General features: G+C 29.8%; 2 protein-coding genes across 4 annotated transcripts; one reads left to right on the top strand and one right to left on the bottom strand.

The window, feature by feature from the left end:
* Window positions 1-3,578: 3,578 nt before the first annotated feature.
* LOC127246084 (diamine oxidase [copper-containing] 1, peroxisomal-like) lies at window positions 3,579-11,022 on the top strand. Of its 3 annotated transcripts, XM_051267288.1 has the most exons (13): window positions 3,579-4,078; window positions 4,751-4,860; window positions 4,961-5,266; window positions 5,410-5,522; window positions 5,620-5,950; window positions 6,037-6,252; window positions 6,333-6,569; window positions 6,772-6,957; window positions 7,187-7,327; window positions 7,582-7,850; window positions 8,032-8,113; window positions 8,356-8,494; window positions 10,902-11,022. In XM_051267288.1, exons 1-12 carry the CDS (start codon window positions 3,829-3,831, stop codon window positions 8,488-8,490), a joined length of 2,376 nt encoding a protein of 791 aa, XP_051123245.1. In that variant the 5' UTR covers window positions 3,579-3,828; the 3' UTR covers window positions 8,491-8,494; window positions 10,902-11,022. The 3 variants fall into 3 exon arrangements, with proteins under 3 accessions (XP_051123245.1, XP_051123246.1, XP_051123244.1); XM_051267289.1 differs by lacking the exon at window positions 10,902-11,022 and having other exon boundaries at window positions 5,057-5,266; window positions 8,356-9,032; XM_051267287.1 differs by lacking the exon at window positions 10,902-11,022 and having other exon boundaries at window positions 8,356-9,027.
* LOC127246085 (transcription factor MYB86-like) lies at window positions 9,965-12,414 on the bottom strand. The gene is made up of 3 exons (XM_051267290.1): window positions 12,003-12,414; window positions 11,776-11,905; window positions 9,965-11,319 (listed from the first exon to the last, which is right to left on the bottom strand). The coding sequence occupies exons 1-3, from the start codon at window positions 12,133-12,135 to the stop codon at window positions 10,629-10,631; spliced, it is 954 nt and encodes a 317-aa protein (XP_051123247.1). The 5' UTR covers window positions 12,136-12,414; the 3' UTR covers window positions 9,965-10,628.
* Between the last annotated feature and the right edge of the window lie 5,259 nt (window positions 12,415-17,673).

Raw genomic sequence — 17,673 nt, forward strand, 5'->3', positions numbered from 1 at the left:
TAAAATTAATACGCAAAAAATAAATATAACTCATAGTATATTTAAATATAGAACTCAATTACAAACTAAAGTCAAACATATCGCTTTGTTCATTTAGTTACTCTATTCGTCCCACATATTGTATCTATATTGTTATTTTTTAATATTGCACATTTCATGTCATATTTTTTTTTTTCGAAAAAAAAATATACACTTTAGTTATATTTTAAATTTTTTTGATGTATAATTTTATATTATTAATTGAACAAATTTATATCATAATATCATGGTTGATGAATCTATACTAACTTTACTTGTAATTTCACTTTTCGCGAACTCTCTCGGTAAAAAATGGTGAGAGATTTATTTAGTATTTTAATTTGAAGTTTTTTTTTTTTTTTAATGAGATAAGAAATCGTACAAGAAATATAAATATAATATATTGTGTGAAATGATTAACTTTTATAAAAGAATAAAATATAAAAAATAATTATTCGTATGAACACACCCATAATCTCTTGCAACTTAATATACAAGGGACTCAAATTCTCGTCCCTGGCAAAATCTTTCGGAAAATTTGTCCGGAAAAAAAAGCGACAAACGGTAATTTTTTTTATGCGTTTGAACATTTATAAGGAAAAAATTTGTTCCCTCACTACTTCTCTCGTAACATATGTTTTTGAAGAAATTTAAAGACTTTCCCTCGCAAAATTATAACTTTTTTGTAGTCGAAGCAAAGATTCAATCTTATCCATGTTTTAATTTATATATATATATATATATAAATCATAGAATGTTTCCAAGAACTCCTCGTTGGCACCACCCATGCATCAATAAGAAAATATACTCCCTCCGTCACATAATAAAGTATCAATTTTTCTATTTTAGTCCGTCTTATAACAAAGTATCCATTTTTTTATTTTAGTCCGTCTCATAACTAAGCATCCATTTTTTTAGTAATAGTACTATCTATCTAACATTACAAATACCCTTACAACTTACAATGTATTACACAAATATCATTACATTTATATCACACAATACCAATAAGGTTATTTTAGTCATTTCGACTTTATTCCTACTACATCTCAATATAATATTAATATTTCTAAAACTACATGCAAAAAGAGCAAATGAATACCTAATTATGAGACGGAGGGAGTATAAATAATCGGTTTTTATTTTTTAAATTTCTCATCTTAAAATTTTTTATATCATTTATATTAAAATAATTTTCTTAAAAAAAAAATAAAATTGGAGGGATGGTGTTGGTGACTAGGACACACCTTGGCATGCTAATATAATTTTCATTAAACAAGTAATAAGAAAGCAATAATGTGTGTATTTGCTAAGCAAGTAGGCCATGGTTTGAGTTATTTATTTTTGTTAATATTAGAAAATAAAATAAAATAAAATGTGGTTAAAATATTAATTTCAAATAATAATAATAATAATAATATATATATATATATATAGTAGTATTAATATTATGGTCTAGAGATGGCAACAAATCATACATGAGCATTTATGCAAAATCTAGTTGGAAAGTAAATATCATTTTCCAATTATATATATAAAAGGATCATTAATCCAGCTGTAAAGTCGAGATATTTTTAGTTGCTTCTTACATCAAGATTTTGACAATGTACTAAAAAAGACTAATATATTAATTTATAGTTTTACCTTGACGTAATTTTAAAAATATTAGTATTATATTGGACGTAATTTTAAAAATATTAGTATTATATTGGGATATAATAGAAATAAAATATAAATGATTAAAATAACTTTATTACTATGTGTAATATAAATGTAATGACATTTGTGTAATATATTGTAAGTTGTAAGGATATTTGTAATGTCAGGTAGATAGTACGGTTACTAAAAGAAATAGATACTTTGTTATAAGACGGACTAAAATGGAAAAATGAATACTTTATTATGAGACGGAAGAAGTATAAAAAATTATTTTTACTATTGTGAGTGTATTAGTGTAGAAAATAAAGATATTTGTATAAAATTAAATAATTTTTACAGTGATGTTTTTTTTTTTTTTTTATAAAAGTAAGACTATTGCTTTGAAACAGATAAAAATAATAAATAAAACTATTATATTGAAACAGAGAAAATAATAGTATTTTAATAAAAATATATTTTTATTGAAGATTATTAAATTATAAATGTTCCGTTCTAAAAGAATAAACTTGTTTTTATTATTTTTATTTATTTTAAAATAATAATTTTATCATTATAAATAATTATATTATTATAAATAATTCTTAATTATTATTATTATTATTATACAAATATTACTATTTTTTATATTTTTATCAAAAACAATCAATTATAATGAAAAAATAAATATATATTGGAAAATATCATTCGTGCACATGAAAAATACAATTATTTTGAATGGAATGGGAATATATATTTTGATATTTTTATATAAAATAATAAAATATTTTTATTACGGTGAATATCTTTGTATATAATGATAGGATTCTACTAATATGGTAAAAACCATATTTAGTAGATACTTTAAAGACGTTTTATATAAAAATATGTATTATTAATAAAAATATATTAATTAAATTTAATATTTGATTAAAAAAATAATATATTTTTATTTAAATTATATATATATATATATATATTCGTGAGAATAAAAACTGAAACAAGTAGAACAAGAACAAAAAAACAAAATTGCTTACAATCCACTAGGATCTAGAAAGGATGTGTTCACTTTTATTTATTTATATAAATGTGTTTTTATATTAGTATAAAAAAAAATGTATTAATATTATAAAAAGTAATATTTTATTAAAAATTTTAATATAACAAATTCTAAAAAACTTACTTCTCATTAATTAAGAAATAATAATATTTTATTAATTATTGAAAATATGTAAGAAATTTTGACATTTTTACCTATAAATAATCGTATGTGTAATAATATATTTATAATTTAGATAAAAGCAAAAGTATTTTAGTATTAGTATATAATTAAAATAGAACATAATTCTCTTTCGTGTTAAAAATTACTATATATATATATATTTTACTTTTGTTTTGATTTGAAATTGAATTTTTAATATGAGTTTTAATTTAAATAATGACTACCATTTATTTTTTTATTTTTAAATATTAATTATTATATAAAAAATATAGCACAAATTAAAAAAATACAAATATATTTTTATTAGTATTTTATAGTACTAATAAAATAATATTTATATATAAATTATAAAAATATTTTTAATATTAAATATAAATGTGATCTCAGATTTGAAAGTTTTGTTTTTAGCTTTCCTTTAGATTTTTATTATTTGAATTTTTTTGCTTTGAAATAAAATATTATTTAAATAAAATTTTAAAAATTTATTGGAAAATAGTTTATAAACAATAGTAATAAAAAATATATATATATATATATATATATTAGTAGAAACTTAGCCGTAGAAAGTGGTAATGAAACGCACGTATCACTTTTGTAAACTTATCCAATCTCTCTCTTCTTCTCTCTCTATGTTTCTTCATCGATTCACCAAACTTTTTAACTTTTTATGAAACGCCGAGTCACGTGTGCCTATAAATTCACCATTCTTGCTTCTCCTCTGCAGAGATCTCTCTCTCTGACATCAACGTCACTTTCGCAACCGATCCCTTCTCTGCATTCATTCTTCAACCCAAAGCCCTAATTCCCAATAACGCTCTCGCCTTTTTTCCATTCTCCGGCGCTCTCTACCGATTTCTGCGTTCGTTGGTTGCGCTGCGGGGGAGGAGTTCCACTCTTTGCTGTATGTCAGTAGATTGCGACACGGATTTCGGCGAGCTTTCGAATCAGTTACAATGGCCACAGCTGCGAAAAAGGCGACGTTTCCTTCTCAGAAGACGGATGCCTGTTGCGCCGCCGGCGATTCGTCCGCCGTAGTCCGCCGTCACTCTGCGTCGGCGTCGGCGTCGGCACCTGTTGCTGCTGGTTGGAGTGCGGAGGATAAGCCGAGGAAGAAAGCTTCTGCTTCTGCTCCTGCTACTGGTTCTGCTGCTGCCATGGCGCCATTGGTTACGCCGGAAACTCCTTCCAAAGCTTCTGCTAAAGGTTTTTGTTTTTTTTGGATATGGATACGAATTAGTCGACTTCTCGTTCTCGATTTAGAATTTTTTTGTTATGCATTTAGGGTTACGGTTTTGGGTCAAATTTTCTGTGAATTATGGCCTATTTGTAGATACACATGCATGTGATGTTCGTCAATTATGTTTTCGAATAATTATTAAAGGACAGTAGTATTTCTTTAGTTAGTATTTTCAGTTGATTCTATTGTATGTGTATATATATATGTATATATATTCATCATCTTTATCTTTGTTATATGGCTGTTGTAGGTGAAGAGATTTTCATGAGGACCTCTTTTTAGTTCCCTGCTTTGGCTATGTACATATTTGAGTTATTGATAAATATTTCACTGCATATAAATGTTACAGAACATATAGGGTGTGTTTGCTTGTTTTTTGAGTTCGGATTTTGAATAGTAAAATTTTGATTTGGAAAGTTGATTGATGCTATATAAATAAGAGAGTTACGAAATCGTTCGGAAATTTGATGATTTGATTAGAAAAATAAGTAGATCAATCTTTTTTCTAAATGATTATGTGGTTTTTATTCCTGTTTCTTGAGCCACGTCTGTATTTTTAAGAGTTCTTTGTTAAATTGTGGTTTGGAAGTAAATTTTATCAGAATATTTCACCTATAAGAAGTGTCTTTTGTATTCAGGGCTCCAGGTGATGACAAGGCCTCAAACCAAACACCCTTTGGATCCATTATCTGCTGTGGAAATATCTGTTGCAATAGCAACTGTCAGAGCAGCTGGAGCCACACCTGAGGTCAGCACCTGTCGATTACTTTCCTTTAATACTTACCACATCGATCAAATGATCTTGTTTGTATTTTGGTCTCATCAATGAGTTGTCTTCTTTCTTTTAGGTGAGAGATAGCATGAGATTTACTGAAGTTGTTCTGTTGGAACCAGAGAAACATGTAGTGGCGCTGGCCGATGCTTATTTCTTTCCCCCTTTTCAGCCATCCCTGTTAACTAGAACAAAAGGGGGACCAGCAATTCCGAGTAAGCTTCCGCCAAGGCAGGCCAGATTGATTGTCTACAACAAGAAGTCGAACGAGACCAGTGTGTGGGTTGTTGAGTTAACAGAAGTGCATGCTACAACTAGAGGTGGACATCATCGAGGAAAAGTCATTTCCACTGCAGTTGTCCCTGATGTTCAGCCTCCTATGGTATCTCTTGATTTTTCTGCATTCTTATACTTGATATGTGTGTGTCTTATTTTTTAAGTTTTTATTTTGTGAATCTGCAAGCATGAACCCATGATGTGCTGTATTTGGTAATTGGCTAAAATCTTCTTTTCTCCTAATTTTAGGATGCCGTAGAATATGCTGAATGTGAAGCTGTTGTGAAGGATTACCCGCCATTTATTGAGGCAATGAAGAAGCGGGGCATTGATGATATGGATCTTGTCATGGTTGATCCTTGGTCAGCAAGATGTCGAAAATTGAATTACTCTTTTTAGTTTCGTTTTTTAAGTATCTAATCAATTATAATATTTGTTTTTGTTGAATGGCTGCTTCAGGTGTGTTGGCTATCATAGTGAAGCTGATGCTCCAAGTCGAAGGCTTGCAAAGCCACTTATATTTTGCCGGACAGAGAGTGACTGCCCACTGGAAAATGGTTATGCGCGGCCTGTTGAAGGAATTCATGTGCTTGTTGATATGCAAAACATGGTAGTAATAGAGTTTGAGGATCGAAAACTTGTCCCTTTGCCTCCAGCCGATCCCTTGAGAAACTACACTCCTGGTGAAACAAGGGGTGGGGTGGATAGAAGTGACGTGAAACCCCTTCAAATTGTTCAACCCGAAGGTCCTAGTTTTCGAATCAATGGTCACTATGTTGAGTGGCAGAAGGTGATTTTCTTTACCCATTATGATATCTTTGTCATATGTTATGATCGTGCATTGTATCTGATTCATTGTTATATGTTTCTCGACAGTGGAACTTTCGTATTGGTTTCACTCCAAGGGAAGGTTTAGTCATTCATTCAGTTGCATATGTCGATGGAAGTCGGGGTAGAAGACCCATAGCCCATAGGTTGAGTTTTGTGGAAATGGTCGTGCCTTATGGGGACCCTAATGATCCACATTACCGGAAAAATGCATTTGATGCTGGTGAGGATGGACTGGGGAGGAATGCTCATTCTCTGAAGAAGGTATGCTGTCTAGTTGTGCCATTTTGTCGATGATTTGAACGTAGTTCGCCCTCTGATTTCTCAATTTTCCCCAATTTCAGGGATGTGATTGTTTGGGGTATATAAAGTATTTCGATGCTCATTTCACAAATTTTACGGGCGGAGTTGAGACAATTGAGAACTGTGTATGCTTACATGAAGAAGATCATGGGATCCTATGGAAGCATCAAGATTGGAGAACTGGTATTGCAGAAGTTCGAAGATCAAGACGCCTTACTGTTTCGTTTATTTGCACTGTGGCAAACTATGAATATGGGTTTTACTGGCACTTTTATCAGGCAAGTCGATTTCATGCCATCAATTCTAGTTAGTTCATAGGCCTATCTATGCAAGGTTGATTTATGCTAGAACAACATATCCAAAAAGGGTTATAAATTTGGAATTTTATACACCAAAAGCGTGCCTTTGCAAGTGACACTAAACCAAAATTTTCTTTACTTTATTTTTTCTGCAACGTAAAGTTGTCTTTCTTTTGTGTAGGATGGGAAAATCGAAGCAGAAGTGAAGCTTACTGGAATTCTTAGTTTAGGGGCTCTGCAACCTGGAGAAGTTAGAAAGTATGGTGCTACAATTGCTCCAGGGTTGTATGCCCCAGTTCATCAACACTTTTTTGTCGCACGTATGGATATGGCTGTTGACTCTAAGCCTGGAGAAGCACACAATCAGGTATCCAAGACATGATTCAGTAATTTTTATCATTTTTGTTTTATTAGTAACTCAATACAAGTATAATGAGCGTAATTTACTGACTCGGCGTTGGATGTTTCCAATCTGAATTCATATTCTTTACTTTCTTAATCTATTTGTTGCGATATGGAAAAGCGGAGAGATTCTAATACTTTTGTCTTCTTAAATAATTTAGTTTTTACTTAGCCTCCGTTCCCATTGTCTGCAGGTTGTTGAAGTGAATGTCAGGGTTGAAGAACCTGGAAATGAAAATGTGCATAATAATGCATTCTATGCTGAGGAAACTTTACTTAGATCTGAATTAGAAGCTATGCGTGATTGTGATCCATTATCTGCTCGGCATTGGATTGTAAGTATTCCAATCCTCTCCTATTTTCTATGTTTTGGTTTCAGTTCTTTTTATAGCTTCGCATATTAGAGGAAGGGGTTGCCCTTTCCTGTTTTTTCGGATTTATGTTTCCGCTCTTTTCCCAAATTGATCGTGGTGAAGATAGTTTTTACTGTGACGATTTGTTCCAATGCGTTGCTTGTTAGTTCTTGATAAAGCTTATTTTACTACTGAATTCCTGTGTTTGATCCATGGCATTATTTAATTTTAACTAGGTAAGGAATACAAGAACTGTCAATCGGAGTGGACAGCCGACAGGCTACAAATTGGTTCCTGGTTCAAATTGTTTGCCGTTGGCGGGTCCTGAGGCTAAGTTCCTGAGAAGAGCTGCATTTCTGAAGCACAATCTATGGGTTACACAATATGCACGTGGTGAGGATTTTCCTGGAGGAGAGTTTCCAAATCAGAACCCACGTGTCGGGGAGGGATTAGTTTCTTGGGTGAAGGGAAATCGATCTCTGGAAGAAACTGATGTCGTTCTCTGGTACTATCTCTAGTCCCTTTCAGAAATATGCATTGCTTTCTATCAAACATTCTTATTGTTGCCTAATAACAGAGCTTATTATTTTGCTTCTAGTAATTACTATACCAAATACAGAATTTGCATTAACCTATTCCTATGTTCAATTTGAACTTCTCGAATTTCATCTACTTTATCCATACAGGTATGTTTTTGGAATCACGCACGTTCCTCGCTTGGAAGATTGGCCTGTTATGCCTGTCGAACACATAGGTTTTGTGCTTCAGGTATAGACGCAAACATCTTGTTTCACATGTCCAATATGTGTATGTGCGTGTGTGTGTGTGTGTGTATGTAAGATTCATTCTCGATTTTTAGTTTAATGCTGAAATGAACTTTAGTAGAGAGCTACAATGTTGTATAATTAGTAGTCCACACCATCTTAATTAGGATGTTTTCTCCTTTAAAGAAATCTTTGGATCCTAGAATGAAATGGGATTGATAATCGTGTCGCATATTGCAATTGCAGCCTCATGGATTCTTCAACTGCTCTCCTGCTGTGGACGTGCCGCCAAATCCTTGTGAGATGGATGCAAAGGAGAATGATGTGAAAGACAACGTCGTTGCTAAACCAAGCCCGTCTGGCTTAATCGCCAAGCTCTAAAATGGTATTAATATGTTGCACTTGCTGTTACCTATCTGCTACACTATCTAGAATTCTGGATTGCCGTAATTCCTGTCCATTGTATTTAAATCGTGCTTATGTTGTCTGTTAATGGATATGTCCTTTTCATGCTGGAGCCTGTCATTTACATCTTTAAGACTATCGATTTCGCTACACATTTCTTAAATATTCCCCATCCTTTTGAGGCTCTTCGTGCACTTAAAAGGATCATGTAATATCAACACCGGTCAAGGTTCTACCAACAAAACTTTTCGAACTATCTTTACTACCTGGTTTCCATACATTGCATGACTCTCATCTAGTTGAGGGAAATCCCCACATACCTTTATCTTTGCTTTTATGTGTCGTCATTTTGGTCCCCCATTCGTATACTGTGTTATTTCCCGCTCGTTTCTGTGAACAATGGCCATGTTTTGAACTTAGCGTCATGCTTTGGTCCAATTTAGACACACGAACCTTATCCTTTTCCAGATTATAATGAAAAATTTCGGGTACTCCATTTACAGTGATTAAGGTTCAATTACAAAATTTTGAGTCTGAAAATCAATCAGTTAGAATCTTGAGATGGTAATCAACCAAGAAAGTCCTTTAGAAGATGGGTTGTCATCAAAGTCACTGTTTTCTGCTTTGACATCAGTTAGTTGCATAATTTCGACAGATCATTGTGTCTTTAATAGTATGATTACCTGTTTTTGACTTGATTGATGCAATGTTTTCTTCTGATTTTTAAGGCCTCAAATTCCACTTTGAGGATGAGTTGAGCAATAATAAGGCCAACAGCACAATAGTGGACACTTTCCCTTGTCTGAACATATTGTTGTTCATATTTTGGTTAGATTATAATTACAAATGCCTTATAGATTAATGATGAATTTGTACAATTATCTTTCCCAGCATAATCAGTTGAAATCAAGGGTTTATTGATTAACCAAAAGATGCCTACTTTTCTAGAGAATGATAATTATTGCATTCCACTTTTAGTTTTAGAATTAAAGAAGTGACATTATTGATCTAGACTTGATTAGTTTATTGCAATTACTTATTCTTTTCATCGATCTTTTACTGAAGGTGAAAATCATTTTAGTAGAGCATATAATTATTGCAGATGAAAGGGATTAATTGATGGTTATAATATCCCCAAACAGAAGATTAAAGTTTCACAAGAGTATGTTGTTGGAAAGGCTGTGAAATCGGTGAAATATCAGTAAAATATTGATTCAATTAATATCAGCAGAACTTTTGAACTTTCATAGGGAAATATTTGCTCGATATTTTGGCCATGTTTATAGAATCTCTCTGTGAAAGCAGTGAAATATCAGAACTTGTGAACTTCCATAGGAAAATTTTGTTCGATTTTTCACCTTGTCTATAGAATCTCTCCTTGAACATCTGTGGCAGTGATTTTTTTGTTCTTGATTTCTCATTAATTTTTAATAAATCACCATGGACCAGGTAACTTTCTTTACCTCGCTTTGCTTTCCCTTTCGAATTCGAGTGTTTTCTGCCATAGCTTTATTCCTAAGTGAACATGAACATGTTTCTTTAGGGGAAACCATAGGAAAGCTTATGTAAATATTTTAGTTGTAACAACAGGGCAGATTTAAAAACTCTAAAGATACATACACATATATATACATACAAGAAAGAAGAAACCATACAGATGATGAGAGGACACATTATGTGTAGTCCACATTGTCCCCTCAATAAAAGCACAAAGAAAATATTTTAAAAAGTTTTGTGGTAGTTCCTACTTGAATGACAGGAGACTTGTGCAGATCAACTACCAATTTATATATCTGTTAATGTCATCCTTTGCCTATCTTCAAATCATAGATATGGACCACAATACACATACATCTTCTTCACCCCTTTGTACATTCATACATACACATACACATCTTACATTACTTTCTGTTTTTTGTTTTTTTGTTTTTTTTACCAATCCTCAATCCAATACAATCTGTAAAGCCAAGAACAAAAAAAAGACACAAAAATAATCCTTGCTAACTAAAAACCCTTTATGTCTGTGTAGTTTTGGTTGGTTTTATGTAAAGATAGTGTGAGAAGAAGCACAATCAAACATGGATACAGTTTTGTTTTTGTTGTTGTTACTGTTGTTATATCTGTTGGAATACTTCGTTGAGTTCTTGAGACATTGATGATATCGGGAAGTTACCGTAGTTGCCTGAATTTTGATCGGGCGCGCTGAATTGAAACGGGAACAGGGAATCCATCCTGGTTTCGATGTCCCAAGAAAATGCGCTCGATGCATTTTCGAGAGCGTTGTTGTTTGGTTGAATAATGTCTAGATTTGAGGTGTTGCTCATTCTTGAACCCGAGTTGTCAGAATACTCGGTGTCTATAATACTCTGGTGGTCGAAATTTGTCAGGTTCGGCATTGAGTTGAATCCGGAGATGGGATCGCTGTCGATCTGGCTTTGATCGAACGGCCTCAGTAAGTTTTCGAAATTCGGTTGGAAGCCATTGTTAGGGTTGAGGTTTGTTTGGAAGTCGGGTAAGAAAAGAGTGTCGAAGGCATGTTTCGACGATGAAAAATTCGACTGAATTCCTTGTTGCTCCATTGTTGCTGAACTTGCCAAAATTGGAAGCCCTTTTGGCTGCTCTACAACCTCTTGTAGTGAATTTGCTTTATGATCTGAAATCTCTATTGCGCGTTGCTCGGGAATAGGCTTGTGTGTGTTCGGATCGATCCCTTGCTTTATTAGCTTCTTTTTTAGGGACGAGTTCCAGTAGTTCTTGATCTCGTTGTCCGTTCTCCCCGGCAAATGCGTCGCAATTTGCGCCCATCTGTCGAAGCACGAATAACAACAAAATATTAATTACCCGTAAAATTCAATCGATCCTATGTTGATCCTACGGCTACAAAATACGTTCCCGTTTACAATTCAAATATCTCAAAACGCTAAAAAAATAAAATGATAATTACCCATAAAATTCAATTGATCATTAGGTTGATCCTACGGCTACAAACTCCGTTCTTGTTTACAATTCAATCCCGTAAAATTCAATCGATCATTAGATTGATCCTACCGTTACAAACTATGTTTTTGTTTACACTTCAATCGATCAGGTTGATCCTACGGCTACAAATTATATTCCTATTTACGATACTATTCATCAATAGTAATATTTTTTAAAAAAACTAGAGTTTTGTTCCTATATCACTTTTGTCACAAAACATCACATCTAATATTAACTTTTTATTATTGTTAATATTTTTCAAAACTCTTGAGTTTTTTTTACCTGTTTCCAAGAGCCTCATGAAGACTAAAGATCAAATGCTCTTCTTCTTTAGAAAACATTCCTCTTTTGAGATCAGGCCTTAGGTAATTTATCCATCTCAATCTGCAACTCTTTCCACACCTTTGCAAACCTGCAATATTTCACACAATTATATATATCTATATATATATATATATACATTCTTGATTCTTCCATGGCATTGATCAATGTAAGAGTTGCAAGCTAACCTGCCAATTTAGGGACAGAACTCCAGCAGCCGACGCCGAATCTTTTGATATAATCGTAGAGTTTTTCATCTTCTTCTGGCGACCACAGACCCTTTCGAAGCTTCTGCTTCGCGCAGCACAAATTGCGCCTCATTCGAAGATTTACGATCGAACTGAACTGAACTGAATCGAACCGTTGCAGAGTTAACAGTGACAGCAAGAGTTGCAGAATGGTTGTAAAAAGATATATATGTGTGTGGTCGTGGAGGACATTGAATTAGAAATAATCCTTAAGACTTAGAAATGAAGCCATGTAGAGAGAGAGAGAGGGGGAGGAGTGAGAGAGGAAGGTGAAGCAGCAATCAAGTGGTTTGTAAGCAAATTCTGGTTTGGCAATCGACTAATGGATTGGATTCTAAGATATCTCCAGCTACACATATGCTACATATTAATAGTGAAGGCCGTACAAAACACACACACATACATACATATATATATAGAGAGAGAGAGAGAGAGAGAGAGAGAGAGGGGGGTGGGGGATCATTACTATATTGATAGGGGCTGATTTTGCGCCAGTAAGTAAATTACGTAAAATTTTGGTTCGATCAAAAATTTACCTAGAGTGCACTTGAAAAATATCGACTGCAAATTTCTTAAAATTTTATTTTATATTTATTAGTATGTTGTATAAATATATTTATTGTGCAATAATCGACAATAGTATGTACTATACGATATTATATTATAAATCATTATGTTAATATATATAGTGGATTGTCTTGTCGTTATATTACGTGCTCTCTAAATTATAAATATATATGAAGTTGTATTATATATATATATATATATATTCATATAAATGAATCTAAATTTTAATTTAGCAGATGTGGTTCCTACATGGTAATAAAATATTTTTACATTTTACATGAAATCATCGATATACTAAGTATAATTTATCTATTATATTTTGAAGGATATTTTAGTCGAAATATTATTACATACTATCTATTATATAACATACAAATATTCCTTAATTTATACGATAAAAGTAAGCGAATACATATAAAATGGAGAAAGGTAGTATTTATAATTATTATTATTTTTAAAAATGATATAAGAAATTTGAATTATGTGTAAAATACACCAAACTATATTGATATTACTACAATCTGTAGTAATATTATAAAATACATAGAATGAAAATTGTATATTTAGAAAATTTGATGTTGTTGGTTAACTATAACTTTTTTTAAAAAATTAAAAAGATATTACATTAAAAATATTATTATTATTATTTTTTTATATAAATTATTACACCTAACCCCATATTTACATCATATCAAATTCTTATTTTTATTTAATTTTCACATGCAAATTTACTTAGGATCTAGATAGTCTATGTATATATATAGCTAGAAATTTTCAACAAGAAATATCTAAAGGAAATTATTGCAATGATATATTTTTTTTTTTTTTTCTTGATAGAATTTCCAATACAAAAATAAAAAGAAATAATGGCAAAAGCACAACATAACACATGAATAAGTATATATATAGGGAAACCAATAAATGATGAAATTTTATATTATAAAGAAGCATATAGATGAAAAAAAAAAAAAAAAACTATAATTAAACTCATAAACTTTCAATAAATTCTTAACTAGATAAAAAATAAAAAATCCCATAATACATGTAACTTTTTCATAGTAATTGTGATGTTGGATTAAAGATGAACAATTGACATTTTATTCTTTATTATTTTATTTTATTTTATTTAAAAAAATTTGTTTATAATTACTAAAATCTAATCTTTTTTTTTTTTTTTTTTTTCTATACATGTTTATGTAAAAGTAATGCAATAATTAATTTATGAGGTGAAACGGTGTCGTTTTGCATGTATTGCAATTTGCAATATTTGAAAAAATCTTCCCTAAAAAATGTATGTAAATAAATAAATAGGGCCATTAAATTTGTTTGTCTATCATTTTCTTGATCTTAAGCACCAACAGTGTTGGCTCTTAAATTCAGGATTAATTTAATATTAATTATTAGTTGATTTGGGGCCTTTATTTAATTAAATAAATGGAAGTACTTTTTAGTATACTATAACTATACCATGTGTTGGCTTTTAATTTTATTTAATGAAATCAACATGTTCATAACTATAACCATGGAATTCTCTATCATCTTTTTTTTTTTTGTTTTTTATCATTATTATTTTTGTAAATTCTTTTTACAATTTCAAATATACTAGAATGTGATATTTTGTGAGAAAAACAATATCTATTTTATATATATATAAGAAACTCTATAATTGTATAGTAAAAAAAAATGAAAAAAAATAAAATAAAAATCAAAGAGAATAGATTTTCTTACGAGAGGTTTTGGATTAATAGGGACTGAAATTAATCAAAATACTAAGCATTAATCCATACACAAATTAAACAAGTGGTATTTAGATAAAGACAATAATATAATTTCAAAAAACATGTTATCAAACAATATAAAAAATCGAGTAAATTATATAGATTTTTCGCAAAAATCGATATGAATAAGATTTGTTAAAAATCATGAGAATTATGTTGAACTATGCTCTTAAAAATATTTTATTATGATTTCAGTTACTTATTAACTTGCTTGAATAACAGGTTTTAAAAACCCTTTACTTTAAAGAAAACAACAAAATTATCTTTTAAGAAAACAGCCAAAATTAATGTGGAAATTAGTGAATTGTTAAGACAAAATTTTTGTGGGTAGAGATTTTAATTAAGTAGTTAGAAATGTTTCAATTTTTTTTGTTGGTATTATATAATACAAAATAAATACTTAGTTTAAGTCATTTTCTAGATAACCATATAATGGTGATATTTGTATTTTTTTAGTGTTTTTTTTTTGTCCTAAATTTCATTTTATATAATAAGAAAATGACACAAATTTGAGTTTAGAATTAATATTGACATTATTCTTTTTAATTTTGTGCTCACTTACATCATTAACAAAATAAAGACTTTAAATTTGGTCATTTGAAATTATTTTTGTTATTATTATATGGGATTTAATTTCACTATGTCCATATTTATTTTTAGTTATCATAAACATGTTTAGAGTTGTAAAATAATTAATATATACTTACAATGATGGGGAAGTGAAATATCACTTTGAATTAAATCTTCACAATACTATTATTTAATTGGCTTGACTTTATTTATCTCCTTTGGCCATATTCACACACATCTATTAGCCACAAATTTAATTTTGGTTATGCATTTAATTAGCATTCTAATTTGATTATATAAAATTCAATTATTCTTGATTTTTCTCCTAATTACTCATGTAAACATCATAAAATTCAAACATGTCACATCCACACAAGTAGTTAAAATCAAAATAATGAATAATTAAATCTTATAACGATCATATTACAATATATATATATAATTGTACGGTAAAGTAATATTTAAACGTCGGTCTCTCTCTCTCTCTCTCTCTCTATATATATATATATTTATTCAAGTGTAATTAATTATCATTGAAAACTAGAGACTAATCATATATATATATATATACACACACATGATAAAATAGTCACAATTATCAAATTACATAATTAAAGAATAGATTTAATTAAATTGGAAGGCATTAGGGCCAAATGGAAATTGTGAATTAAATTTTATGTCAAATCTATTCAAGTAAGTAGGGAACACTTAGTCTACATCACACTTAAATTAGGGTTATCAAAAAAGATTTAAATGATGGGAAAGATAAGTAAACTTGTTTGCTTTTGTCAAATTAAATGAGTGGCCTTTAGAATCTTGAACCCATGCATGAAATACACTATTTAATTTAATTTAATTTAATTTTATTAAAATAATGACAATTATTTTCAATTTGGTTATTTAATTATGGTAATTATGTGACAAGAGAAACCTAACTAACCAACATGAAAAGAAGCATGCATTATGGAGATCTAAATTAATATCAAATGCCCACAATATTAATTAATTTGGCTTTACTAAAAACTAAAATTACTAATAATGTTGATCATTATTTGCTTTTGTTGCTTAGTCCACCATGGCTTATTTTTCTCGTCGCTATTATGGCTGTTGTTACGGTACCATATTGAATGTTAAACATTTAACACTGTATTGCTGACATTACATCCAATATATGGATAATCGCACATGAATCATAAGTCAGTATCACATGATTCATTTTAATATAATACGAGTACAATAAATGAACTGATAACACAATATATACTATCATCGATTTTAGCAAATGAGATATGTTCATACGACACACATATAATATCGATTTTCAGCATATGCTTTTAACATGTCGTGTTAGTTAAAAATATGTGATGTCTGTTTATCATTTAAAGTTGTCTTGAGGCATTATTATATATAACAATTATTTTTAGGATAATTAAATTCAATAAATATTTTTATTGTATTTTATTAATTTGATTAAAGAGAGTTAATCATGAAATAAACTTTGCACAAGATATTGTATACATTTATACTTTTATATATACTATAATATAAATATATTATTAATCTAATGTACTCTTACTACTAATTAATTGATGTTATAATTATTAGTATTGACGTGAAAATAATTGTTCATTGTGATATTTTGTATAAATTATTTTGGAGATAAAATAATAGATAGAATAGTAAAAAAAATTTAAAGTAAAAAAAAATAAAAAATAAAAAAAAACACGAAAATACACACCCCTAGATGTTATTATTTGTTGTGGTAATTCGTTTTGTGAATAGAGAAAATGATTAATATTCTTATGGATTAACCAAAAATATTATTAAAAAAGAAATAAAAAAGTTCTTTTTTGTTAGCTGTACGTGTGGTCTTCTAATATTTATGGACCAGTGTAAAAGTATGCACACCAAATTTGAAAACTTGAAAAGATACGTAAAGAAAAAAAGAAAATGTGGTCTAAATAAAAGAAAAATAAAAAATAAAAAATTTATTTCAATCTTTAATTTATTATAGGCTACAATAAATAAAATAATTATACACTGTTAATCGAAACTGTATATATATATATAATCACTTCAAAGTTTTTTTTCCCAAAAAAAAAAAAAAAAAAAAAAAAAAAAACTCAACTCTCAATTCACTATAAAATTCCACCATAATAATAATAATAATAATAGCTAAAAAAGTCATTAAAATGTGACACTAGGAAAAGGGCTATTCAATGAAATGATTGAAAAATAAGATTAAAGTGAAAAACAAAATGAAAAGATGCATGCATGACCCCAAAACTTCACTTTATAACACACAAATATACATACAAACACATATATAAATAATTATATATATAATTATATTACTTAAAAATAAAAATAAAAATAAAAGGAAGAAGAAGCTTTATTGTGGGAACAAATTGGGAAGGGGGGGGGGGGGGGGGGGGGGGCGTTCTCTCCAAAAGGCTTATTTTATGTTTCATGAATTTTAAAATGACAACAATAATTACCATTGTTTCTTTGGGCTATTTAATTAGAAATTTCGAATAAATGTGATTCATGTGACATATTCTCTTGTTAATTTGAAATGTGGATGGACCACTTCACCACAACTTTTTTTTTTTGTTAATATTTAAATTTGTAAAATAAATAAATAAAAAAAAAACCTATCTCATAGCTTCATTAAACTAAGAATCATTTTATTGATT

The sequence above is a fragment of the Andrographis paniculata genome, unplaced genomic scaffold (genome assembly GCF_009805555.1).
Source record: "Andrographis paniculata isolate CXL003 unplaced genomic scaffold, ASM980555v1 Contig26END, whole genome shotgun sequence".
NCBI classification, from domain to species: Eukaryota; Viridiplantae; Streptophyta; class Magnoliopsida; order Lamiales; family Acanthaceae; genus Andrographis; species Andrographis paniculata.

Coding starts and splice junctions, on each gene's coding strand:
- LOC127246084 (XM_051267288.1), top strand. CDS start 3,829: ATGGCCACAGCTGCGAAAAAGGCGACGTTTCCTTCTCAGAAGACGGAT. Junction 4,861..4,960: donor CAGCTGGAGCCACACCTGAG/GTCAGCACCTGT, acceptor TCTTTCTTTTAG/GTGAGAGATAGCATGAGATT. Junction 5,267..5,409: donor CTGATGTTCAGCCTCCTATG/GTATCTCTTGAT, acceptor TCCTAATTTTAG/GATGCCGTAGAATATGCTGA.
- LOC127246085 (XM_051267290.1), bottom strand. CDS start 12,135: ATGAGGCGCAATTTGTGCTGCGCGAAGCAGAAGCTTCGAAAGGGTCTG. Junction 11,906..12,002: donor TTCTGTCCCTAAATTGGCAG/GTTAGCTTGCAA, acceptor GAAATATTGCAG/GTTTGCAAAGGTGTGGAAAG. Junction 11,320..11,775: donor CATGAGGCTCTTGGAAACAG/GTAAAAAAAACT, acceptor GTGCTTCGACAG/ATGGGCGCAAATTGCGACGC.